Below are 26,063 nucleotides of genomic sequence, written 5' to 3'. Positions count from 1 at the left end.
ACTAGCCTACTGATCTCAGGGAACCTCTTCAAGAAACATCACCCCCAATTGCCCCAAACATATCAATCTTGGCACAAGAATATACATTAGGCCTGTTAAAATTCAAATGAATAATATGAGCCCAAACAATTAAGTCAACCAAATACACGTGGAAACTGTATTAGCCGAAACTTACCACTCGAGCCTGTACCTTCCGCCTCTGGTGTGTGAGCAAGCACTGTGCAGCTGTGGCAGAGTTGGCACTGAGTGTTGTAACTGTATAAAGGGGTGTGGAAGGGGTTGTGCTTGTGCTGTGGCTTTATCTGTTTAGCTCATGGTTTATGTGTGCAATGCTGCTGCTAGGCGAGCATGTGGTTGAAGTGAAAGAGGAAGCACTTGTTAAAACGCTGGTAGGCCCTTTAAACGTTACGGGTTTGGTTGCTTCAGTTGACAGTTGAAGTGACGAAGCTAGTAACCTAGCCTAACGGGCGTGTAAACTCAAAGTTACACCCAGATGCGAGAACCCCGAATGAATCAGGAGATAAACTCATGCGAAGTGGTTAGAAACAGCTGCTAAACCGAGCAAAACATGAACAACTGTGTTCTGATATGAATTACTTACAATGTTATGCAGTTGCCAGTTCACTAACAAAAGCAGCATGCAGTGAATGAAACTCTGGTGGGCTGCTGCACCACACAGATAGGCTCTCTGGCAGGTGGATTTAATAGTGCTGCCTTCACGTGCTTCTTGTAAGTTTCCACTATTCTTACATGACGTCGCAATACAACTTGTACTCATTCAGTGCTTTTGTCCGGTATAATACATTTGACCAAGCATATCAAGCATGCAATTGATTTCATAATTCAATTAATCTATTAAAACTAAGCTAAACGTCACATCAAAGTCGGGTTCTCCAACAACAGCACTTGAAAGCAGCATGTGCGCCCCTTCTGGGGTCCACCCGCTATGCCGACCACCTGCTATGCCGACCACCCGCAATGCCGACCTTAGGTTTAGGCGTGGGGGTGGGAGAGGTTAGGTTTTGGGTTAGGGTCTGGGGGAGGTTAGGTTTAGGCATGGCATGGGGGGGAACATAGGACCTGGGGAACATAGGGATGACCCCGGCGTGGGGGCTGGGAGAGGTTAGGTTTTGTGTCTGGGGGAGGTTAGGTTTAGGCATGGGGGGAGGTTAAGTTTGGCGTGGGGGCTGGGAGAGGTATAGCTCCACCGACACGCTGCACGCCGCCTCGCTCAGCTGGTTCTGCTTGTGGGCTATCGGCATTGCGACCTGTCGGCACTGCGGCCTGTCGGCACATAGACGCGGCACCGCCCCTTCTCCCCTTTTGTCGTCATCTTTCTTTGTGAGCGTTATTTGTTGTGGACCTTTGCGCATACTCGTCTTTTAGAACACTTTTTTACTTTATTTTATTTATGCAACAAGGACACATGATCTATTCGTATCAGAGAACAATGTTTGCTTTTCTTTATCTCACTCAGTCACCTCACCTCACCTCAGGGTGGCGATGCTCATCTCCAGCGAAAAACAAGCTGTGCGTAAGTCATTTGGCCCCTCTGCCTTTCCGTAGACCCGGAAGTACAATTTCACAACCACGGCGTGACATTCAACCGGGTTGTCAGACGCCCGTCCAGTGTAGGGGGTTGTGTAAAGGAATACGGCCACCCTGTGCCAACTGAGACATCGTCAAAATGAGAATACTAAAAGCGGGCCTTGCGTTAGGGAAAACGCGTCTTTTGGCACCAGGAACCGTCACTCTAAAAAAGGTAACCCGGGGCATTCGCGCTGGTGCCAGGTTGGACACCAAACCTCTCCATGCGCAGCCGGAATGTTCTGTCATCCCATCGCATTACACAATCCAGAAGCAAACAGAGAATAGCCACAGACAGAATATTGACTGTCATCTCCCATTTCCCAGGTGCTGATCAACAGTTGTCGGTCATGCTCCTCTGGCGTGTTTCCCAACGAAAGGATCCGCAACATCGGGATCTCAGCGCACATCGATTCAGGGAAGACCACCCTGACCGAGCGCGTCCTATACTACACCGGCAGGATAGCAGAGATTCATGAGGTAACCTCTGAGATTGACCTAACGTGTTATTGACTGTTAGTGGTGATGGTTTGAAAGAGTGTGTGTGTACTGTGCATAAGTAGCTAATGCACTCAGGTGTTCCCCCCCTGTGGTCTGTAGGTAAAGGGGAAGGATGGTGTTGGTGCCACTATGGACTCGATGGAGCTGGAGAGACAGAGAGGCATCACTATCCAGTCAGCTGCCACCTACACCGTGTGGAAGGATCACAACATCAACATCATCGACACACCAGGTATTGCAGGAGACAGACAGACTGATGAAGCTGTTGTCCATTATCAAGGTGTCTGTGCACGCCTGGACACAGGATAGCTCTCATGCTATGAAGTGATCAAGTCAACCTTGCTGAAGTCCCAACCAAGTCACTCAAGTCTTGAGGCACAAGTTTCAAGGCTAGTTTAATATAAGAAAACAAAATATCTGTAATAGTATAAAAACTTTCGCTCAATGAGTTTTGATTTCTGTCATCATTTTCACCATCAATCAATTCAAACATTCCATACAAATTCACAAAACAACATTTTAATTCAGTGAGTTGTATGTTGGAGCAAATCTCATGACTTTCAATGAAAGTAATTTACACAGACACAAGATCGTTTGTCGAGACTTTAGAAACCTTTTCAAGCCACCAAAGTACAAGTCAAAGTCAAGTCCATACTCACCAGAACCCTTGTCAAGTCTCAAGTCTTCTCTTCATGCATCACGTCAAGTTTAAAGTATTCTCTTCATGCATCAAGTCAAGTCTCAAGTCTGATCTTCATGCATCAAGTCAAGTCAGGAGTCTGGACTTGATTCTGACTGGATTGACATTACCTTAGTATTCACATTATTATCCTTATTATTGATATCCCCCTCTTTCTCTTGCTCAGGCCATGTGGACTTTACCATTGAAGTGGAGCGAGCACTGCGCGTGCTGGACGGAGCGGTGCTGGTTCTGTGTGCAGTGGGAGGGGTCCAGTGTCAGACCATGACCGTCAACAGACAGATGAAACGCTACAATGTTCCTTTCCTCACCTTCATCAACAAACTGGACCGCATGGGCGCCAACCCCAACCGAGCGCTGCAGCAGATGAGGTATACAGGGGAATCTCTCTGTCACACATACAGTGTATGAAGTGCTTCTGCAATTTATGAGTCTGTTCAGTTGTAACTTCTACATCCATGCGGTATGCTTTTGTACATTTTCCTTCTCTATATTTGTGCTGATTGGTTGATTGATTGATTTTATTTGATGTTTAGTAACAAAAACACATGGAACAGAAACACAGCATCTCGGAAACACCATCAAGGATAAAAACACAAAGTCAGAGACTTGTTTCCATTCTGGTCCTTGGTCTTGGACAGACACTACAAAACAACAAGGAACAAGCAAAGGCACAAAGAATGATAGAACTATAGAAACTACAAACTACTGTACAATGCTGCAATACTAAAACAATGCTAAAATACTAAAAGTAATAAATTACATAAAATGCTATAAAATTATAAAAATACACAATACATAAAAACACAATCTTAAAATCAGCCCCGACTCCAAGCTACAGGCTACACTACCCTAAGTTACTCAGCAACCATTTTTTCAGTTGGTTTTTGAACCCATTCAAGGACTGGGCAGATTTTATTACCTTGGGAATTTTTTATTTATTTTTTTTGCTCCACATTTTTTTTATGTTCGTCACAAACGACTCTTCTATCTCTCTGTCCCGCAGAACCAAACTGAACCACAACACAGCCTTTGTGAACATCCCCATCGGCCTGGAGGGGAACATGAGAGGCATCATTGACCTTGTCGAGGAGCGAAGCATGTATTTTGAAGGCCCCTTTGGGTAAGGGAATCACCCATGGGGCTTGACAATGAGAGAATGACCTTCAGTTAGAACACACTCTGTTGGATTGATGGCACAGCGAGTTACTTGAATCATTATTTGTTTTGTTGAGTACGGCTTTCTGCTGATTGTGTCGCTGTCAGTGGCTGATGCTTTGCATCCACCAAAAGTACATGTCATGTATGGCAGGAAGGAAGGAACTTCTTATCAACTGGCCACAGCAGCTAATGTGTTAAGAATTTTACCATCAAACTTTTTACCAATTATTTTAGCAGTCAAAGTACTTTTGTCTGTTGAAGACAAGTTGGTTACATACTGACTGTACCAAAGTGGCTTGCAGAATTAAGCTTCCCACCAGTCGCAAACGTAATTCACCAGCATGTGTTAGATGACTAGTGTGATTTCATGACATATACATTTCTATTCCAAATTCCCAACAAGCTGATGCATCGTGCTCTCTCCTCCATGCAGTCAAGATATCCGATATGATGAGATCCCTGCAGAGTTCCGTGCCGAGGCTGAGGACCGGAGGCAGGAGCTGGTGGAGTGTGTGGCCAACGCTGATGAAGTGCTCGGAGAGATGTTCCTGGAAGAAAAGATTCCAACCATTGACGAGCTGAAGGTTTGTGTTTGTCTGTGTGTAAGAGAGGATCTGTGTGCAGCTTTCCCACGGGTCTCGGACATCCTTGACCGCTTGTGGATTTGAGAAGAATAAAATAAGGCCCTGAAAGTTTCTGTAAGTGCCCTTGAAAATGCCTTTTACAATATATGTTTTAAAAAATAGAACCCAAATTTATCACTATGCCTCAGCTCTCTGGACCTCTCGCCATCCTAGGATCAGTGTTTCAGGAAAACCCTGTGATGGAGATTTGCGTTGATGCAGCAGCAGTTTTAGAATGAATGATTTCACCAGGATTTCTTGACTTGACAAGATAAAAAAAAATAGGCTTCTATGAGGTCTAATTTTGACTTACTCTTACTCCGAAACTCAAATTTCGAGTCCTTGAATTTCACCAAACAAGACCTTGAAAGTGGTTTAAAAGTACTTAAATGTGATGTCTAAATGAGTGTGGGAACCCTGTGTGTGTGTGTGAATGAAGAGTGAAAATGACTGAACCTACACTTGCCCCACACCCATCACTTACCCGCCTCACCTCACTGGCCTCCAGGCTGCGATCCGCAGGGCCACAGTGAAGCGTCTCTTCAGCCCCATGCTGGTGGGCACAGCACTGAAGAACAAGGGCGTCCAGCCGCTGCTGAATGCTGTGCTGGAGTACCTGCCCAACCCCACAGAGGTCCCAAACTACGCCATCCTCAACGATGAGTGAGTACTACGGACTACGGTTTAGGATCGGAGTCATTTTTATTCACCATAATGTAATAAACATGGGGGGGGGGATTTGGTCGTGGCAATTTTTTTTATTACACCGTCCTTCATTAGAGCATCGTTCTTCTGATGAAGGTGAAATACCAAAAATACATTGGTGAAAATGAAGTGACATCTTTTTTCATGTTTTTTTTCATTATAATATTGGTCAGCTGCTTTTTTCACTTTGAATAAAATACATGTCTCTGTTAATATGTACTGCAATGTTCCTGCACTAACGTCAATGTGATCTTCAATGTATTAGAGAGTCCAATGAAACGTCTAAGTTCCTGATGGACCCTACGAGAGATCCCTCACAGCCATTCGTTGGTCTGGCTTTCAAACTGGAGGTAAGACGTCCTATTATGAGAAATAAGGGCATTTGCGTCTCCCAACAATTCACATTATAGCCTCATTATCCATTATGATGTTGCTTTCTGCAAGTTTACTATCTGCAATGTTTGAATCAATCTTGCGTTGTCGCGCCCCCCCCCCCCCCCGATCTTTCTCTCCACCAGGCAGGGAGGTTCGGCCAGCTGACGTACGTGCGTGTTTACCAAGGCTGTCTGAAGAAGGCCGAGTACATCTACAACACACGCACAGGCAAGAAGGTGCGAGTACAGCGGCTGGTGCGTCTCCACGCCGACCAGATGCAGGTGAGAAGAGCGCCATCAGTACATCATGGAAACTGCAGCGATGGATGGAAACGTGTCAGAGAGCTTCTTCTTTGCGGTTCAGTCTGAACAGCAAAGTGATGCAATTGGTCAAAACGGTTAGGTTCCCCATTTGGTTTTAGTCAAGTGTGTACTGTGTACTAAAACAGCCACATCCTCTGCGATACCCATCAAAGTTTCCATCCACCTCTTGTGAAAACAAGTTCTGAAACTGTCTTCAGTGTTCCCTCATATGTATATTTTTCACTTATTAAAATGCCACATTTTGATCAACTTCATGTCCCTTTCTATCGGTGTGTCTGTGTTGTCAGGATGCGGACGAGGTTTATGCAGGAGACATTTGTGCTCTGTTTGGGATCGACTGTGCCAGCGGAGACACTTTCACATCCAAGATGAGTGCCAACCTCTCCATGGTGAGTAACTGATGTGTGCACCGGCCAAAACACCTGCAGAAGAGCAGGAAATCTCTTCATATTAGAAAACAGGTCTATACAGACAGACCTGCGATTTGAAATGTAACTGCCATTTTCTTCAAACACTTTTACTTCTCCACTCCCAAGATGTCAGCACTGCAGCATCTTATCTCATGTTCATGTTATCTCATATTTAATATTGGAAACTTGACATGACCCAATGCGCACTTGTCTCACAGGAGTCCATTCACGTACCAGAGGCTGTCATTTCCATGTCTATGAAGCCATCCAACAAGGTAAAAAAAATAAAGCTGATTTCTACTTTCTACCCAAATGAGGAGTGTAGAGTCTTGAGTCTAACTTGTGTCTCTTATTGTTTCTGCGTGCTCCTTTTCTCCCACCCAGAATGACCTGGATAAATTCTCCAAAGGCATCAATCGCTTCACCAGGGAGGATCCCACCTTCAGAGTGCATTTTGACACAGAGAGCAAAGAAACTATCATCTCAGGCATGGGGGAGCTGCATCTGGAGATCTACTCCCAGGTACAGAATCAGACACGGTGCAACTGAAAGGACGCACTGGTTCAATGTATTATGTTCTGCAATGACAACTACTCCAGTCTCTGTTCCTACATCTAAATTGTGTGTTCCTGTGCCCCCTCCTTTTTTGTTTTGGTGGTTTAGAGGATGGAGCGGGAATACAACTGTCCCTGTGTGATGGGAAAACCCAAAGTGGCTTTCAGAGAGACCGTCAGCGAACCTGTACCGTAAGTGCTGATCTCCTGAGGCTTGCAACACACGCAAACACACACACAACTGAGGCAGTGCTTTGCATCTATACAGTTTTATTGGGCTGCAGTACCTCAGCAACCACAAATACAACATAAGGATATGATAAATATATCATATAATTATATATGATGAATTTATCAAATTCTTGGTAGTACATTATAAGGCTATAAGCTACACCTTTTGATAGCTCAAAAGTTGTGTAACAAAACAGCAAGGCTTAGTACTTGCAGGCTCACCATGAATACATTTACACTAAAATATTTGATACATGAAGTGTACACCAATACTCTGGCTGTAGGTAGTAGTAGTAGTGTGAGGAGCGTGTGCAGGATTGAGTTGACAGTGGCTTAGTTTGTGTTTGGAGGGGCTTCACATTCATGGCACTTTGGCAGTTTTTCTGTCTGCAGGACTTTAACTCCCTCTGCTGGCGACCAGGTGACCAGCAGCTTCCAGTGAATGATTTCCTGCAAAAATATATACCGGTACACAGATGTCAGATTAACATGTGCTATTTGGGTGGACGCATTCATCCTAAGCACCTCACAGTGAGTGCCAAGAGTGCATAATTGTTTTAGCATGGGAATCAAACCCCCAACCCTGACTGTTAGTTCCCTGCTCAACTCACTGAGCTGCAGCACCAGTTGCCTGTAAGATATTACCATTTTTAAATGTATAACCGAAGAAATCAAATGTTTGTTTTGATCAATTACCTGGGACACCATGTCATGCAGCAGGACGTGATAGTTGAACCTCAACTGGTTATTCTCAGTTTCCTGTTATAACAGACAAAGAAAGTGTCAGCTTTACATGTAGACCTAAACGATCCAGATGGTCAGTCCAATACAAATGTTGATAATAGGGAGAAAAAGCGTCCAGTTTAAAATGAGTCTGTGGATAATGATAATGTTATAATGATAATGTATTCCTCAAATTAAGGTTTAAAATGTTTATTAAGACAAAATGCTTTGATTGCCAGCATTGGAACTAAGATGAATGTAACATATTTCTAACACACACACCCTAGGCTGCTAGGGGTTTTACAAGAGAATGAATAGTTCCTAAATGTGTAGAGCATACAACATTAACATTAACGTTCTGTTTATACACTACTGCTGTAAAACGTTCAATATCAAACCAAAGATTATCCCTGCTCGCAAATCTAGGATTATTGTGGGACCCTGCACCTCTTTAACAGCTGACAGGCAGCTCACCAGCTGTGTGACGTTGGCCACCTGAGCCATGCTGTACAGAGTTTCTTCAGTCGATTCGTTCAGCATGATAAAGCTGGAGGCCACGCCCCCCAAGTGCCAGAGAGGCTTCATCTCAGGCTCAATGTGACCGTAGCTATCTGTTGGTCAGAACAGCAACACAACGTGCAGAGAATTAGCATTAGTAACATTAGTAACAAGTTATGAATACAATATAAGGCAAATATTATTTTTTGCGATCAAATTTTCATTCAATTTTGTCAAATGAAGATCATAACAGTGGTACCATAAATAGTACAAGGAGTCATATGCATACAACCGCAATTGACGGGCTATATTTATATCACCAATGCCTTGCAAAGAAAAGATTAAGAATAAATGTTAGGAGTGAGGAGAAAAAAAAAAAGAAACATGAGGGAAGCAGACAAAAAAAACAAATAGTACAAGTACAGTAAAAATATGGACACTAGAAATGTGTATATGTGTAGATCTTATATCCTATCAGAGTGACACCTTAGATCTGAACAGGAGAGTCTGGGTTTGAAAGAGAACCAATAAGGATGTCCCAGGCCTCTACAGTTGATGCCTGCGCTTTATGAGTTACAGCTAACGATCTTTCTATGAGGGCAATGTCCCTTAAATGATTCAGCCATTCTTTTGCTGATGGGGGGGTCGGGGGTGAACCATGAGTGAATTATGGTCTTTTTGGCGGCGGTTAAGCCTGCGAAAATAATTTTCCTAAAGGCTAATGTGGTATTATCACTAAGAGTAGAATCGTCATTGAAAAGAAATAACAGGTTGTTTAGGAATTGGGAATTTCAGAATATCCTCAAGCCTCTCCGCCACCTTGGACCAAAGGTTACAAACAGAAGGACATTCCCAAAAAACATGAAGATATGTTCCAACAGTATTCTGGTTACATTTAGTGCAGTTTGGGCTATCTATAAGCTTCATCTTGAAGCGCCTGTATGGTGTAGCATAAAATTTATGAACAAATTTGTAATGAATGAGCTGATGTGCAGGTTTTTTTGATGAGATGAAGATGTTTGTCCAAATATTGTCCCAATCAAGCGGAGGCAAATATTATGATTCAGATTGATGCTTAGTTACATCACAAATGTTATCTGGAGAATTGCAAAACATACTGTTAGTGTTAAACATACTGTACATGAGGAACTAACAGTGTCGGGAATAGTGACAGCCATTTGTGTTGCGTTAGCATTGTTGAAGGAACATTGGGTTAAAACCACAAACGCATACATGGTGAAATCCAAAAATGCTGCAATTTGAAATTGTGCAATATTAGCGGTCTGGGTTTAGCAATAGCAGTGTGTTTTACTAGACATACCGGGTAATATTAGCGGTGTGGGTTCAGTAATAGCAGTGTGTTTTACTGGACATACCGGGTAATATCAGCGGTGTGGGTTCAGTAATAGCAGTGTGTTTTACTGGACATACCGGGTAATATCAGCAGTCTGGGTTTAGCAATAGCAGTGTGTTTTACTGGACATACCGGGTAATATCAGCGGTGTGGGTTCAGTAATAGCAGTGTGTTTTACTGGACATACTGGGTAATATCAGCGGTGTGGGTTCAGTAATAGCAGTGTGTTTTACTAGACATACCGGGTAATATCAGCAGTGTGGGTTCAGTAATAGCAGTGTGTTTTACTAGACATACCGGGTAATATCAGCAGTGTGGGTTCAGTAATAGCAGTGTGTTTTACTAGACATACCGGGTAATATCAGCGGTGTGGGTTCAGTAATAGCAGTGTGTTTTACTAGACATACCGGGTAATATCAGCGGTGTGGGTTCAGTAATAGCAGTGTGTTTTACTAGACATACCGGGTAATATCAGCGGTGTGGGTTCAGTAATAGCAGTGTGTTTTACTAGACATACCGGGTAATATCAGCGGTGTGGGTTCAGTAATAGCAGTGTGTTTTACTGGACATACCGGGTAATATCAGCGGTGTGGGTTCAGTAATAGCAGTGTGTTTTACTGGACATACCGGGTAATATCAGCGGTGTGGGTTCAGTAATAGCAGTGTGTTTTACTGGACATACCGGCCGGGTAATATCAGCGGTCTGGGTTCAGTACTAAGTTAGCAGTGTGTTTTACTGGACATACCGGGTAGGTTTTGTCCTGACAAAAGACTGTGGTTCGTCTTGTACTGCTGGTACAGGGCCTCTTCTTGAGCTGTGGTGTCGATTTGTAATAACGCCTCACATGACGCCTGGACTTGGGCTGAACACTGTGAACAGTTTCCCCTTGGAAGCAGCAGTTCTGCAGAGCATTTCACTGTAGTACTCTGGATGAGTCAGAAGTAGTGTGAGGCAGGAGATAAAGAAGGACAAATATATTCAAGAAAGGAATGTTTTCTATGCAAGAAGTGGGGGTAGACTGAGCAAAGGCGTAGCCAAATATTGTAACTATGGCAGCAGCAAGTGAGTCAATATTTTCAACACAGTTTTACTGTACATAATACAACCTAATGTGAGCCTCCTCTTATCTGCTCTGTTGTAAATCTTCTCAGTGCTAACTAACTGTGTTGTGTAGCGAAATGGCACAATATGAACATCCGTTAGCATTAAAAGCCATGAAAGATGAAACATTTTGATAGTGATGAAAAGATTATGCCTATTCTTTAGTTTAAAATGGCCTTTTAAAAACACATGACCATCCTAAACAGACATGGCTTAAAAGTAGTCATACATTTAAACTAGTTTAGATTAACTTAATCCAGTTTCATAAAGAATCATGGCTCATCACAGAGCACTTAAAGTCAACCTCCCAAGTAAGCCGTTATGAATTCAGTTGTCAGTTGTTGGACAATGGCAACATGGGCAAATGGGATATTTGCAGCGATGGCGACCCAGTACCAACAGAGATGGAAGAATTGTAATCCAGGCTGGGCCAGGCTATTCATTTATCTGAGCCAACAACAAAGTTTGTCATTTCTCAGAGATCAAACCCAATTTAAACCATATTTGTAAAAAATAAATAAATACTCTAGCTAGCTATACTCCTGGCCTCACCTAAACCATGTATGAGCACCTGGTCCATACTGAGCCATAACTTACATTGCTGATCATCTCCTTCACCGAAATCTCCAGACGGTACTTCCTCCCAGAATCTGCCACATCCTGAATGGGAGAAACCACTCAGAAATCAAACCCAGTTCTCCTTCTTACTCATCACTATTATGTAGTTAGATCAAGGTTAGCTATGCAGGTCCATGCCTCGTTCACTTTTAGACACAGTGAAATTCCACTGACCTCCGCAATGGCGCTGTGGACCCTGTGCACGCCGAACCACCTGTACGGTGAGCCGTAGCGGGTGTTGAGGTAGTGCTGGACCACCCTGGCTGCTCTCTGAGCAGGATAGTAACTGGGGTTCAGCACTCCAGTCACTTCCATCACGTCTTCCTCAGCCCCCTCCACTGTAACTTGTCCCTGATTATTTGACAGAGAAAGGGAGAGTATGGACGATGACAGAGAGGGAAAGGAAGAAGATGACAACAGAAGCTGCCGTAGCGAGTAGGGAGGTGGTTCCCTTTCCCAATCCCAACCCTGATGGACTTTGACCCCCCCAGGTGTCGCAGAGTGGAGGGTCTGTCTGTCTGTCTGACTGACTCTGTGTCTGTCTGTCTGTCTGACTGTCTGTAGTAAGGAAAGGTCTTGACAGAGGGAGAACATAGCGAGAGCTCCACTGGTAAATAGGAAAGGAAAGAGAATGTGCTCCTAGTGTTATGTAACATTATAGGATGGGTCAAATACAGAGCATACTGTACATGTCGTTGTGCAATGAATGACGTTAAAGGAAATCTTAGAAACACAGTCCAAGGAAGTGTACAAGGTGTAAAGAGTTGCATGTGTGAGAATGTGAGGAATAGTGAATGAAGGAAAGGCGGTCTTGCCTGTGAATGCTGTTACCTGGCAGGTAGAAAGTTCTATCTCTCAGACATGGAGTGACAGCCAGAGCTGCTGCCTCACCCAAGTGGGCGAATTTACTTCCTACTTCCTTTGACACACGAGTTCCTCAAGGACCGCCCCTTTTTAAAGAGACATGGTTCTTTTTTGTTTCCTATCCTTCCCATGTAATTACCAATGAGAAACTTTGTCAACCTGTTGGATACAGTATTCAAATTAGATTTCTTGCTCCGTTCTAAATTCGCTCTTCTCTCGTGCCCCCCTTCTTGTGGGGGGGGGGGGGGGGGGGTCGATGCTTTCCTCTATGGGGGATTGAACCCGTGTCCTCTGGGTGAAGGATGCTCTCAGTATGTCACACTGCTGCAGATCATGGATGTTTTGTCCCACTCTCTTTAGGTTTGACTTCACCCATAAGAAGCAGTCTGGCGGCTCGGGGCAGTACGGTAAAGTTGTCGGGGTTCTGGAGCCTCTGGACGCAGAAAGCTACACCAAGGTGGAGTTTGACGACCAGACCGTCGGAACCAACATCCCCAAGCAGTTTGTACCAGCTATTGAAAAGGTACGTGTGATAGTTAATTCCTTTTCACTTTTAACATATCCACCAGTGCTGCAGTTAGGCACAACTGTATACACTGGGAATATTCTCAGCTAATGTAATTTACAATATACAAAATATATGGGGCGGCTGTAGCTCAGGAGGTGGAGCGGGTCGTCCACTAATCGCTTTGGATGAAAGAGGTCGGGTGGTTCGATCCCCGCCGCCTCCATTCTGCATGTCGAAGTGTCCTTGGGCAAGATAGTGAACCCCAAATTGCTCCCGAGGGCTGTGCCAGCAGCCCAGCACCCTGCATGGTAGCTTGCCACCATCAGTGTATGAATGGGTGAATGTACATACTCATTGTAAAGCGCTTTGGATAAAAGCACTACATAAATGTAGGCCATTTACCATTATGGAAAATGTAAAAGTATTCACATTTTAAATTATATTTGTTTCTTCATTTCCCTCCTCCTGTCGTCGTGCTGCAGGGTTTCAGGGAGGCCTGTGAGAAAGGGCCCCTGAGTGGGCACAAGATCTCAGGAGTGCGGTTCGTGTTGGACGACGGAGCGCATCACTTGGTGGACTCCAACGAGATCTCCTTCATCCGCGCAGGAGAGGGCGCCGTAAAGCAAGGTGAGGCGCAGAGTGTTCAGATCGTTATACGCATCCTGTTTTCATTCCCGATGGCCTTGGCTTGTTCGTCTTCATTGTTCTCAGTGTACTTGAAGTTCTTGTGTGCAGCTTTATCAGTGCTGGGTCCAATGTTCTCTCCACAGCCATGGAGAAGGCCAACGCTGTCATATTGGAGCCAATCATGTCTGTGGAAATTGTGGCGCCCCAGGAGTTTCAGGGCACAGTCATTGCTGGGGTTAACCGTCGCCACGGCGTTATTACAGGACAGGATGGAGCTGAGGGGTACTTCACTCTGTACTCGGATGTGAGTCCAGTTTGTGGCGGCACTTCTTCACCCATCTTTCAGCTGTTTAGTTATCCACATCCAGTGTCATTTATGATGGTATTTTATCATTTTCATTCCATCTCTCCCTACAGGTTCCTCTAAATGACATGTTCGGTTATGCCACAGAGCTGCGCTCCTGTACTGAAGTAAGGCTGAGCTGAAATTACCTACAACTATATTCTATTATAGTCCAAATATTTAGCATGTTCAAAACAGTCTTAGAATTTAGAGGACTTCTATAAAGATGTTGTAGAGTGCTGCATGTATCGAGATATATTTCTGTTGTTCTATGGCTGCATGTGAATTGGCCCTTTCTACATTACAAGCTTGATGTTCTCTGGTGTCTCCAGGGAAAGGGGGAGTACACCATGGAGTATAGCAGATATCAGCCCTGCCGGCCAGCCACCCAGGAGGAGCTCAACCACAAATACCTGGAAGCCACAGGCCAGCTGCCTGCCAAGAAGAACAAGTCGAAGAACTGAAAACAGTCTGCACACCTCTGCCCAACATTGGACTTTGACGTGAACGCCCCTCCCCCTCATTATGTCTGCACACAAACACACACTTTAATTTATTTATTTAAATAGGGACAGATACACAACATAAACATTTGTCAACGTCTGATGACATGTATCCCAGCATTTGTAGACTAGGCTAATTTACAATGCCCGTCCCTAGATGTTATTATAATTCGAGAAGTGTCCGTGTGAGTGTGAGTGAGTGAGCGAGCAGAATTTTGTCCGGCCGCGGCTGTGGTGTTTTACGTGCGATCGGGCTGAAACTTTCAGGGGTTGTAAAGAGCACCCGTGCCCATGACCTGACAGCCGGATTTTTTAATTAGGTGATTGCCCTAATTACATAATGATGTGATGTCATCAGTGATGTCATCCTTCCTGGCTGAGGCTATAAATTCAGTGATGATGTCATCAGTGATGATGTCATGTTCCAGACCAGGGGGGCCTAACTCACACGGGGGTCCCCACGGTTCCCCTAGTTATTAAAAGCACCTCTTAAAAGCAAAGTAAGTCATTCAATCATGGTGCAACACAGTCATACACAAAGGATATAAACATTGTATAGATCATAACCCACAGACCCACAAACACAGTCAATTATAGGAACATTGATAGTTACTCTTCAGGAACTCCTTTAGATTGGTTTTCAAATGCTCCCAGCTACGATCCTTTTTAATGTGTGTGGGCACTGCAGTGAGTTCCACATTTTGACCCCCTGAACAGTGAGGGCTGTTTGTCCTAGGGAGGTTTTCCGGAGCGTCACTTTGCAGCTCCATGCGACAGCGCCTCTGGTGGCTGTGCACGAGGCCCCCAGGGGTTCTACCATATCGCAGAGAACACGCGGTGTCTGTTCATATATACATTTCTAACCATCATCGATTGTGGCTTGAGGTTATTGCTATAATTTGTACTCAAAATCCATTCAAAATTCTATCTTGCATTGTACATAGTTTCATAGTTCAACCTAATTTGCCTCCATCATGTCTGAGCCCTATGGAAACATGTATTACTTTGATTTTAACACAATTTGACCTCTACTCTGCAGCCAGCATCCTACATGATTTACTGTCTGGTTTTGTACTATGTACAGAATGTTCTTGATGTAGTAAATTATTACAACAAAGATTCATCTATTGCCTTTTTATCAGTGTAGGTTTGTTTCTATGCCCGTTGTATTTATTTTTCAACAGCTTGTTGGAAACATGATTCAATTTAACCTCACATTTTCCTTGTTGGCTATAGCACTATTTTGTAGGTTAGACTTGCAGCAGTTTGTGAAAATATTGAGGATTGATGCAACAGATTTGCTACAGAACAAGCTAGAAGCTAGAAACAAGATTCCCCCTCACCTCTGTGCCTTCCGCTGTCTCTGGCACACTGTTGGGATGGGCTGACATGTTCAGTGCCTCTGATCCAGGCCCGGCCGTTATCGTAGGGCTCCCATGGATCCCAGTGAACACAGCCAGTACAACGAAGATCATCAGACTCATAGCTCACACCGTCCAGAAAGCGCCAGGGAAAGGAAAGAAGTTGGAGATCACTTCTGTCACAGTGCAGGCAGGGAAATGAACCCTCTTCCAGTGAGTCGTTATGCAAGAGAGGGAGGAGGGGAAGGAGAGAGAAGAGACTGTCCAGACCCCGTTGTCTTCCTTCCTGGCACACTGTTTATTTTTCTCTTATCTGGACAAACTGCTCCAGTTGATCTGGCTCTGGTCCTCCTATGCTCTCATACAAACTCACTTATGCTGTCCGCCCCTAAAACTTGAGCACATGATTGGGTCAGGGACCGTTACCCCATTAGAGGTACTGCTGACGAAACAGGTGTGATTAATGGGAGCACATGATAGGTTGCAGCCTCTGCTGATCTCCACACTGGGAGAGTCAATGTCGAGAAGCAGTCCTGCCAGTGAACTAAATTCAACACATCTTCTCTTGGCAATTTGGGGCAGATGAAACCCAAAACGTGTTCAATTATGGACTTTAGAAGACGCTGGAGAGTGAAGTTCTGCAACACCGAGAGCAGCCTGAAATCAGGTTTATAAGAAGCCAAGGTCACAATCAGTTCACAACAAAGTACTTCCACAGAAAGTAGGCCTACTGCTACTTCCACAGTATTTACAGCTAGAAATAGATTATCTGCCCTCTGTTATATCCACTTCAGATAAACTCTCCAGTCTTTTGAGACCAGAATGTTTTTTATGAAGATCTATAGTTTGGTTTTGAACATAATACTGCTAGGTGGAAAGGTTGAGATTGTTTTAAGAATATTCTATTTTGTTTGATAAAACAGGATGAGTGGGAAGAGAGCGTTCTGCCTGTTCTGTCTGGTGAGTGATAAGGGAGTCGGGACCTGGATCTGTATGGGATCCTTAAAATAGAAACGTGGCTGAGAGCAAATGTGGATGAAAAGCTTCTTTCCGATCGTTCAGAAATGTTGGACATTTCAGTGTATTCCCGTCATCATTTGTAGAACAGTATCAGACCCCCATTTTCAAAGACTCTTAATTCATAGTCTTTTAGGTTCTAATGATATACTTCTGTAGCTTTGTTTTCTAGCAAATAGATTCAGAAGATTGCATTTGACCAAGCCGTCTTAAAATACTGTCTGCAATACATGCAAAAAACAATCAAAGGCCAGAAAATGTATTGCAATTCATTTATATATTGTACAAAATCAATAACAGATCAACAGACTGAAAGTCGAGGGCTTTTCACTGTCACAGTGTGACACCCATAAGAACGATCATTCAAGATACATTATTGTATACAACATGGATGGACTTGGAGAGATGACCATTATGGCAATAAGCAGGGTTCCCACAGTCATGACATTCCTGGAATACTGGTATAGTTCATAGTTGCATGATGCAAGTCTTAACTGACCCCCTTTCCTCCCATACTAGAATATCACACGCTTTGTGTAGTATCAAGTGTCAACAGGACTAGGACAGTGACACTTCCGCTCCCTTCCATCCTCCAGGCACGGGGCAGTGGAGACGGGGAAGTTCCAAATGGGGGTTGATGAAGCCCATCGCGCCAAATGGAAAAGCTCAGTTTTGTTGCGCCCTGAACAAAAGCCGTGAATTCAACCTCATCTACGATGGCACCAAAGAAGTCCCTCAGAATCCTTTGAAGATACGACGTGACATCCCACAGCCGCTTAGTAACCCAGGTAAATTGGTGAAACACAAAGAAAAGTGTGGGAACCCTGAATAAGGCATTATGTAAAAATGGACTGTTTTATCAAGAAATTATATTCAAGAGACAGAGCACAGCTCACGCAGCTTGCTCTTCCTCATATGAGGCATCAGGAGACCAGTTGTACATTGACCTTCATGTCCACAACTCTGTCCTGTCTGAGGGACTCCGGGCTCCTGCTGCTCTGTGCTATGACGCTGCTGCTCTGTGCTGTGACGCTGCTGCTCTGTGCTGTGACGCTGCCTGTTGTGGGGGAGGTTATTGATGAGCTCGTACAGCGTGAAGATGCTAAAGGAGATCTCATCGTAGGCCGTCCTGGTGCCACACTCGAACAGGCAGGCGAAGGCCACGGCGGGCGGGGCACCGGGGGAGGGCGGCAGCTCCAGATAGGCCAGGTCGGAGTAGGCACTGGGACCCTCGTAGATCACCCAGGGGCCACACCAGCTGTCCGGATCACGGGGATACGGGCTGAGGGACACCCCGAGGTCCTGCCGTGCGTTCGGCCACGTTGGATGGGAGTACACCACCCAGGTGGGAGTAAGGAAATTCTGAGGGGAGCTGGGGTTGTTTGGGGTGGGTGCAGGAGCCAGGGTGGGGGCGATGTTTGTAGGAGAGGGGGAGTCTGGGACGGAGTCGCTGGAGGTGGCTGTGGTCGGACTGGCACGTGCCCGAGTGGCTAGCTCGGAGTGCCTTGGGTAAGTCGTGCAGGATGCCCAGTGTCTGGAGTTGGCGTGGTGGAATGGAGGGTGATGCGTAAGGGGCTGAGAGTGGTGTAGAGGGGCAGGGAATCCCACGACGCTGCCCTGACAACCGTTCCGAGGCTCCACCAGCCGGCGCACCAGCTGGCCCTCCTGAAACACCGCTCCGTCATCCAGGCTGAGGGCCTGAACCCGGGAGCCGAGCGGGCTCCGTGCGTTACAGTACAACACGTTGCTCCCGTCCTCTTCGTCCACAGACACCATCTGACACTCCACGCTCTCCGGGCCCGGCACCGCCTCCCCAAACCGCCAGGTGCGCCCGTGGCTGTCGCTGTGGAAACAGAAGGCATGTGGAGTGGTCTTGCACAGCTTGCTGAAGCACTCTTTACAGTCGATGTGGTACGCGTAGGCAGGAATCAGCAGACGACCGGACTTCAGCTGGAGGCCGTGGCCTGGGCCCAGGGCGAAAGTGGCCCATTCTGCGAGGTTAGAGGAGAGATCATCATGCGGCTGTTATACACAAATTTAGTGTAACACTCAAGAACCTCAGATGATGGTACCAATAAATATAGTCAATAATTGAGTCTTCATAGGCTTCTCCCTTACGTTTAATGGTGTCCCCTATGACCGTCTTGGTGAGGTCAGTGACGGGGCCCCAGGTGTCCCCATTGTCCGTGCTGGAGACGTAGCAGAGGCGGGTCACGTTCTTCCCCGTCACCAGCTGGTGGGCCTCGGAGGTGTGGCCCAGGATAGCGATGAAGAACAGGAAGAGTGTGCCTGTGAACTCATCGTACACCGGACATGGGTTCATGGAGCGGTGGCCTGCCAGATGAGCCGTGCCCAGCACACGCATGTCCTCCCACTGGAATGGAAACAGAAGACAGAAGTGATTGGAAAGGAGGAATATAAATCTATAGAAAGATAGAGAAGACATGTAAAGCAGAAGTGCAGAGGGATCACAAAGATGGAAACAGTAAAGCAGGGAGGAGATGAGCCTTCAGAACAAGAGTCCATATAAATGTAACACTTTACGCTAATTTCTAACCCAACAGCATCTTACTACATAATACTAAATAATTTAGTTCCAATTATAATCCAATCCATCCAAAGAATGCCTAAAATCCACCTGGAAACCCAATCGTGAGCAGGTGAACATCACAGACCTCCACATAGTTCCTGTAGAAAGTGCCTTTCCTCATGACCAGCAGGTGAGCCTGAGAGTCGGAGGGGCTGAGTCTCTCCTCACAGAAGGCCAGGAAGCACTTGGAGCGGGGCAGGTAGAGCAGCGCTGGGACTCGGTACGTCACTCCATTGGCCTCCTTATGGAAGAGCACCGACCTGGCTGGGTAATATGGCGTTCTCATGCTCTGCTGTGTTGGGGTAACTCCAAATCCACTGAAGAGGTGCTACATCAGCTGAAAAAGATCAATTGAAGGAGCCATTTTACAGAACAGCTCAGTGCGCAGGGCCCTGTTAAAAAAATATCACCTGGATTAGAATAATCTGGATTTGGAAATCCCATGTTTTGCTATCCAGGATCAGGTAATACATTTTACGCAACATTGTATTGGATCATCCTGATCCAAATACAAACTTTTGAAGACTACCAATGGATTACCAGTGCTCGAAATGACACTACACATCAGAATGTACGATACTAACTATGTAAAGAACAGGTAGAATAGCCATTAGTCAGCATGGGGGTCAGAAAACAGCACAACATTGCTCCCTATGCCTCAGAATGAGGTGGACATGCATAAAGGGATGCAATTATTAAGAACTACTTTCGATTGGTTCAGCTCTGAGAATTGTCTCATGTAATATACAGAGATAAACTACAGACAAAATAAAATTATGCATTTTGTTAAGATATTGACAGCTTGTAAATTAGGAGGTTCAGAATGAAAAGTTGACCATCATCATGGGCATCAGATCAGAACGCATGGGAATAATGCCAGGAAACTTCATTCCTCTGAACAAAGGTTACATTTCTTTTTTTTAAGTACATTGATTCACATAAGTGAGGAAAACACACATGGGCTTTGAATCTGGAAGAAAACAAATACATGATTCAAACTTAGCACAATAGATCAATTTAGTCTCACACATCTTAAAGAAAATAAAGATCAATACATTTCCAAACAATTAAACTAACATGGACATAGGATAAGAATAGAGTAAAATCAACTCATCTTACCAGAACTGTCGCCCCATGCAACAGAGTGAGAGGGACGCAGTCTTCAAATAAGAACTGATCAGGTGAACTTAATCAGGTAAATGAGGGGTGACAAAGGGTGAAAACAAGCCAATTAGTGATGAGGAAAGGAGAGCAAAGGAAGTAGAAATTGAAAGAAAAATAGGGATGTTTACCAGTTATATAGACGGTTTTAACTTGACAACAAAAACATTTGAAATTGAGCCCCAGCTCACTTCCTGTTACATTGTTTGCTATGGACAGAAAAGAAGAAGAAGAAGGAGCAGAGCAGGACTGACAATTCCGTGAAAACCGTCTATAGTTTATAGCCCCTTATCACAAGCATGTCTCAAAGGGCTTTATATAGCATCATCACAGTAATATACTACATCATATATCTACACACAGCATAGGTTACATACATCATATACATACTACGGTACACATTTTACTAGATTATATACATTGTGATTGTGACTACATAACATAACTGAACTACGGTACCACACAGCTGTTGGGGGGATTATTTTATGGGGACATTTTTTTTTTACTGTACTGAAAGGCTTAATATAGGGAGCTTATGTAAACAAATCAAGTGCAAAATGTACAAATAAAATGTAACTGTGTTATTTGACCAATTTATAAAGTTTTATTTTGTTCCTGAAATCCACCCTTCTGCTGGTATCAAAATATCCCAATCCTACTAAAAAAAGTTTTGAAAAACACATAGGCTACTGAAGGTTTGATTCAGATCAAAAGGAAGACTGCATTACGTGATCTGATCCAATTTCAGACCCCCTTTTTTTCTTTCTAACAACCCATTTTCACGATTTGATCCAATCCAATAGCCAACATCCGATCAGATTACTTCTGAACAACTGGGCACAGGAGATCATAATCGGAGTCAAATCAAGTTCACGTTCAAGTTTATTCGTATGTCCCAGGAGGGCACTTTGGGTTGCAGCAAGACATAAAAACATAGAAAACAGGCATAACATCAACAACATCCTGGATAAGAACTTATACTGTAATTCATCTGTAATTCTGTAATTTAAATTTTAAATGTCCTGTTCAATAATATGGTGATACATGGAAGTGACAGTGTTTCATTTTAAAATGTTCATTGTTTAACTGCAGAAAATTCAGGGCCAAAATAAAATAATACACAATCTCCTAGAACCTATAACTCTATTCAGTAGCCTATTTACCTTAAACTAAAACTATTAAAAACAGTAAGTAGGCAAATAGAAATATAGCCAGCCAGAAGCTTTGTTCACTCATTAGATATCAGTTTTGTAACTGAGTGACCAAACTGTCAGCCAGCCAAACTGTTGACAGTTTAACACTACCTGCTCTTTAGCAGCTTCAGCATTGCACAGGATACCACACGTTCATGTTTCATCAGTGGCATTTGTCAACTATGAAGGTGAAAACATCTTACATAAGCTATGAACAGAAAAGGTTGGTATAAACTGCTGCAGAATACTTACAGTTAAGTCTTTAGATGGTGTGCGTGATATGAGCTTTGTGAGAATCTGTGTCAGCATTTGAATTTGGGGTTGAGAGTGAGTGAGAGAGAGAGAGTGTGTGTGTGTGTGTGTGTGTGTGTGTGTGTGTGTGTGTGTGTGTGTGTGTGTGTGTGTGTGTGTGTGTGTGTGTGTGTGTATGTGTGTGTGTGTGTGTGTGTGTGTGTGTGTGTGTGTGTGTGTGTGTGTGTGTGTGTGAGTGAGAGAGAGAGAGAGAGAGAGAGAGAGAGTGACACTGCTATGGCCTGCGCTCGCTGTTCCCCATTCAGTGTGGCAGTATGGCATGTTGTTCACTCACCCAGAAATGGACCCCACTCATCAGATCTACAGCTTTGGATGAATCCGCGGGCAGCAGCCATTGTGTAACCCTGGTTTTCAGCCTTAGAAAGGCAGTGTTGGGGTGTGCTGGATGGGCTATCCCACATCCCTCCTGGTGCAACTGGTTGATGCTTTATCTGCTCTCTGTAGCCCACTGTGTGTCCTGTGTCCCAAGCTTTTCCAAACATATTCTCTGCGCAATGGGCTGGCATCAAACATTTTAGGTAAACACACCATTAGCTACAGTTAGCTTGTATTACACACTTCTTGTCTATAGAATAAACATACTACAATGTAGGCTACAACAGTATATTATCTCATTGAAATGAAGGCTTTACAGAGACTGAAACCCAGAAATCTAGCTGTATTTGCCATAGACAAGAAAGGTATATATAGCCACTATGCACTCTATTGTATAATATTATCTCAAATATGATCTCAATGAAATGAAGGCTTTACAGAGTGAAACCCAAACATGTAGCTGTATTTGCCATAGACAAGAAAGGCATGTAGCTGTCATCTGTGTGATGTCATCAGTGTGCGACAGCTCCCTCACATGGTAGCTTGTTGAAGTTTGGACGGCACTAGCTAAGGTAACGCCGTTCTCTGCTACTAGTTTGCAAAACAAAATGTCAGAGCTGTTCTGAATGTTGTTTGTTGTTGAAAGTGTAAATTTTGTAATATGATCACTCGTAGGGATATTGATGTTACACTTGCAATCTACAGAAGTTTTCTCTTTCAGGCTAACGTTGTATAGCAATGTTAGCTCAAGCATTGACTGTTACAGCTTTCTGGCAGGACTGGTTTTGGGGGTGTGACAGCTAAGCTAACGTTACATACATCTACATTTGTTAGCATTTTTCCATTCACTAATTTGACTGATGAATCATCCTTTGATGCACGAAGTATGTTCACTTAGTGACTGCCTGCCTTTAAAAACATTACACTGTTCTTGTAAAGGGCAACTAATGCAAGTCAGTCTCAACTGTAATTTAAGACCAACAAATTGACAACTAAAGCTGAGGTTACACAACAAGACTTCCCCCGATTTTAGCCAGGATTCCCAGCAGTCTTTGTCTTAACTAGTCTGCAGTTGTAGCCAGTTGGCACCAACATCTGTGCTACAGATTCCACTCATCAAGTGTGTGATTGAAATAAGATGAGTTTCAGACTGTGCTCTGATCTATTCACCAGGATATAACCAGTTGGAGGTTACAATAATACAACGTATCTGTAACGGGATACAATAAACTAATGCTTTTCTTTCCTTTATTACCCTAAACCTCTCAGGTCAGCATGGCCAGTCAGTGGGGTGAGGGCCACTCCACATCCATACTGTGTGTTGGGGCTGCCGGGGGCCCCGAGGGTCTGCTCGCCTCAGGCTCTGAGGGTGGAGAGGTAACGGTGTGGAGCCAAGAAGGAACCATCATAGGCCATCTCACCCTCCCCGGTGAGGAGGACAATACAAGTGTGGTGTTCTCCCCCGCAGCCTCGGCCCTGTTGTATGTGTCACATGGAGAGACGGTGAGTGTGCTCGACCCGCGGAACCTGAAGGGGGCGGTAGAGGAGTTTCAGGGCGCCGGGGAAGAGGAGATCAACGCTTTGGCACTAAACGAGACAGGCTCGGCCCTGGCAGTGGCTGATGACTCTGGGACAGTTCGGGTACTGGAGCTTCCCGGGGGAAAGGTCTGCAGGACCCTCCGAAGACACACCAATATCTGCTCCTCGGTGGCTTTCCGGCCTCACAGGCCCAACAACCTGGTCTCTGCTGGACTGGACATGCAGGTGAGAGATGGGGAGGGTTAAAATGGGTAAAAGAGACTTCCAGACTAGAGAACGTAATCATCTGTATTCAGCAGTCCACCATAGTTGATGATATATCTTTACTAATTCGGATGCGTTTTCCCTTTGTCGTCTCCATTACCTGTTCAGGTGATGCTGTGGGGTCTGCAGAAGACCCGTCCCCTTTGGACCCTCAGCCTCCAGGAAGTGGCAGAGGAAGAAGAGGAACATCAGCAAAGAGCAGGCCAGCTTTTCAACCCGCCACTGGCCCACTGCGTCTCTGTGGCGAGTTGTGGGAACGTTGTGGCGTGTGCTGCCGAGGACGGGCGGGTGCATCTGATGCGGATCGGCAGCGGCTCTAAACTTGAGCAGCAGGGGGCAGTCAAGGCCCACAGTCAGGGTGCCTCACAGGCCCATTTTGTTAGTTTCCTTTCACACCAATACTGGCTAGCCACTGGAGGGAATGACGGTCAGGTGGCCCTCTGGGACCTCAGCCAGGACCCGGTGGTGGCCCCAGAAGGGAAGGCCAAACCTCGCGTAACAGCAGTCCATCGCAGGAGGGTTAAGGGTAAAGCAAAAGCCCAACAGCAGTCTCAGGATAAAGCAAAGAACCCGTCTAAGATTGAACCAGAGAAAGAGGAGGCTGAGGAAGAGGAGACAGCAGGCACAGAGGAAGTGCTAAAGCCTGGGCCCAAACTCCGCATCAGCCACGGGAACAAGGTGAACTGGGTGTGTCCTGCTGTGCTCAAAGGAGAGCCCAGTCTGGTGGTGGCAGATCAGAGCTCCAGTCTGACGGTCTACTCTCTCTCTGGACTATAGATCCATCTGCTTTACACCATGTACTGAAGCATTTGTTTGTCTGAGCCATAGAAACACTATTTTGACTTGCATTTATAACAAGCGTTTACAGAACTCCTCAGAGAATCCACTCCTGGTTTCAGCTCTGTCAGGGACTGGCTGCATCATCTTTCGGTTTGACTTCTGCAAAGGATGTTTGGCTTGTTACTCTTACGACAGCTGTCTCTCACTCTGCTTTCTGGCAGTCTTAACTGAAGACAAAACGCCATCATCACTGTAGTCCCAAAAAGCACTATACAATGCATAGCCAAGCTGGCGGGCAACCTCAGCTGTAGATGTGTTACACAAATTAATTTTGCAATGACTTCCATATAACTTAATATTTATATAACTTTTGCAGTTCTTACTTACTATCAGCTTTACTTGTGGTATTTGGTTCAATTGGGGGGTGGGGGGGTTTGGTTGTGTGTATGTGTGTGGTCCTAGAAAAAAACAAACTAATTCTACCCTCTGAAGTATGTTTTGCTGTCTGACACACTGGATCCATTATATTTTTGTACGCAATCATCACATTCTTGTAGACTATAAAACTACCACATTAGACAACAAAATCTACTTTTAATGGCTAAATAACTTGATTGCTTAGTACTTAAATGGAGTAAAGCACAGATCTCAATCTAAACCAGGTGCTGGACAGAAAAACAAAGCATAGTACAAAAGTAGAGGCGACATACTTGAAGCTGCTCCCAAGATGTGACGTTTTGAGCCTGCTGATGCTGATCATCAGACTAAAGACAGAATACAGCGCCACTAAATAACCACACTTGCTTCCCTGAAGGCATCATGGTCGGGGTCCGGCAGTTACATGACTCAGCCCTTCAGGTTAATGTGGTTGTCTTTCAGCTGTCTTTAAAACCAATGGAAAGCAATGTGCTCCAAACATCACAGGTTAGTTAGTGAATTCACCTTTGGAGTGGCTTCCAGTATGCAGACTACTTTTGTCCTATGCTTAATAGTTGAAGAAACGTGTATTTTTAACTACGGTAGCTTGTTACTTTAGATGTGTGATTAAATACTGATACACAATCATGTGGAAATCACAATTAACTGCGTGATCATGCAAAAAAAAAAGTGACCAATAAATCTGTTTGCTGCCACTTATGTATGTCTACTGTCACCATAGGTACAATCTACTATGCATTATTTAACTTTACCCATAATGCTCAACCATTCTGATTCAACTTG

The 26,063-nt window shown here is 44.6% G+C and overlaps 4 protein-coding genes across 6 annotated transcripts; 2 read left to right on the top strand and 2 right to left on the bottom strand.

The window, feature by feature from the left end:
- The first annotated feature begins 1,631 nt into the window (after positions 1-1,631).
- Positions 1,632-15,355, top strand: LOC310776726 (elongation factor G, mitochondrial-like). The gene is made up of 18 exons (XM_083636887.1): positions 1,632-1,762; positions 1,915-2,067; positions 2,188-2,320; positions 2,955-3,159; positions 3,795-3,911; positions 4,383-4,533; positions 5,081-5,235; positions 5,543-5,627; positions 5,796-5,933; positions 6,263-6,364; positions 6,604-6,660; positions 6,770-6,907; positions 7,049-7,131; positions 12,690-12,852; positions 13,320-13,464; positions 13,608-13,768; positions 13,882-13,935; positions 14,140-15,355. The coding sequence occupies exons 1-18, from the start codon at positions 1,688-1,690 to the stop codon at positions 14,269-14,271; spliced, it is 2,247 nt and encodes a 748-aa protein (XP_083493013.1). The 5' UTR covers positions 1,632-1,687; the 3' UTR covers positions 14,272-15,355.
- On the bottom strand, positions 7,210-15,713 carry LOC310776741 (latexin-like). 3 transcript variants are annotated; one of them, XM_083636907.1, is made up of 7 exons: positions 15,654-15,713; positions 11,640-11,816; positions 11,445-11,507; positions 10,492-10,672; positions 8,341-8,504; positions 7,867-7,929; positions 7,210-7,620 (listed from the first exon to the last, which is right to left on the bottom strand). In XM_083636907.1, the coding sequence occupies exons 1-7, from the start codon at positions 15,699-15,701 to the stop codon at positions 7,504-7,506; spliced, it is 813 nt and encodes a 270-aa protein (XP_083493033.1). In that variant the 5' UTR covers positions 15,702-15,713; the 3' UTR covers positions 7,210-7,503. The 3 variants fall into 3 exon arrangements, with proteins under 3 accessions (XP_083493033.1, XP_083493034.1, XP_083493035.1); XM_083636908.1 differs by having other exon boundaries at positions 8,368-8,504; XM_083636909.1 differs by lacking the exon at positions 15,654-15,713 and adding an exon at positions 12,297-12,352.
- Positions 15,714-17,561: 1,848 nt separating this feature from the next.
- Positions 17,562-19,564, bottom strand: LOC310776565 (sialidase-4-like; the record flags this gene model as incomplete). The annotated part of the gene is made up of 3 exons (XM_083636744.1): positions 17,562-18,679; positions 18,807-19,062; positions 19,364-19,564. The coding sequence occupies 3 exons, from the start codon at positions 19,562-19,564 to the stop codon at positions 17,562-17,564; spliced, it is 1,575 nt and encodes a 524-aa protein (XP_083492870.1).
- Positions 19,565-23,534: 3,970 nt separating this feature from the next.
- wdr53 (WD repeat domain 53) lies at positions 23,535-25,810 on the top strand (the record flags this gene model as incomplete). Its single annotated transcript, XM_083636900.1, has 2 exons — positions 23,535-24,023; positions 24,171-25,810. 2 exons carry the CDS (start codon positions 23,535-23,537, stop codon positions 24,837-24,839), a joined length of 1,158 nt encoding a protein of 385 aa, XP_083493026.1. The 3' UTR covers positions 24,840-25,810.
- Positions 25,811-26,063: the final 253 nt, after the last annotated feature.

This window comes from Poromitra crassiceps, assembly GCF_964638095.1.
Source record: "Poromitra crassiceps genome assembly, chromosome: 5".
Lineage (NCBI taxonomy): Eukaryota > Metazoa > Chordata > Actinopteri > Beryciformes > Melamphaidae > Poromitra > Poromitra crassiceps.
The sequence above is the reverse complement of the archived record's forward strand: the minus strand, read 5'-3'. Positions and strand labels throughout refer to the sequence as shown.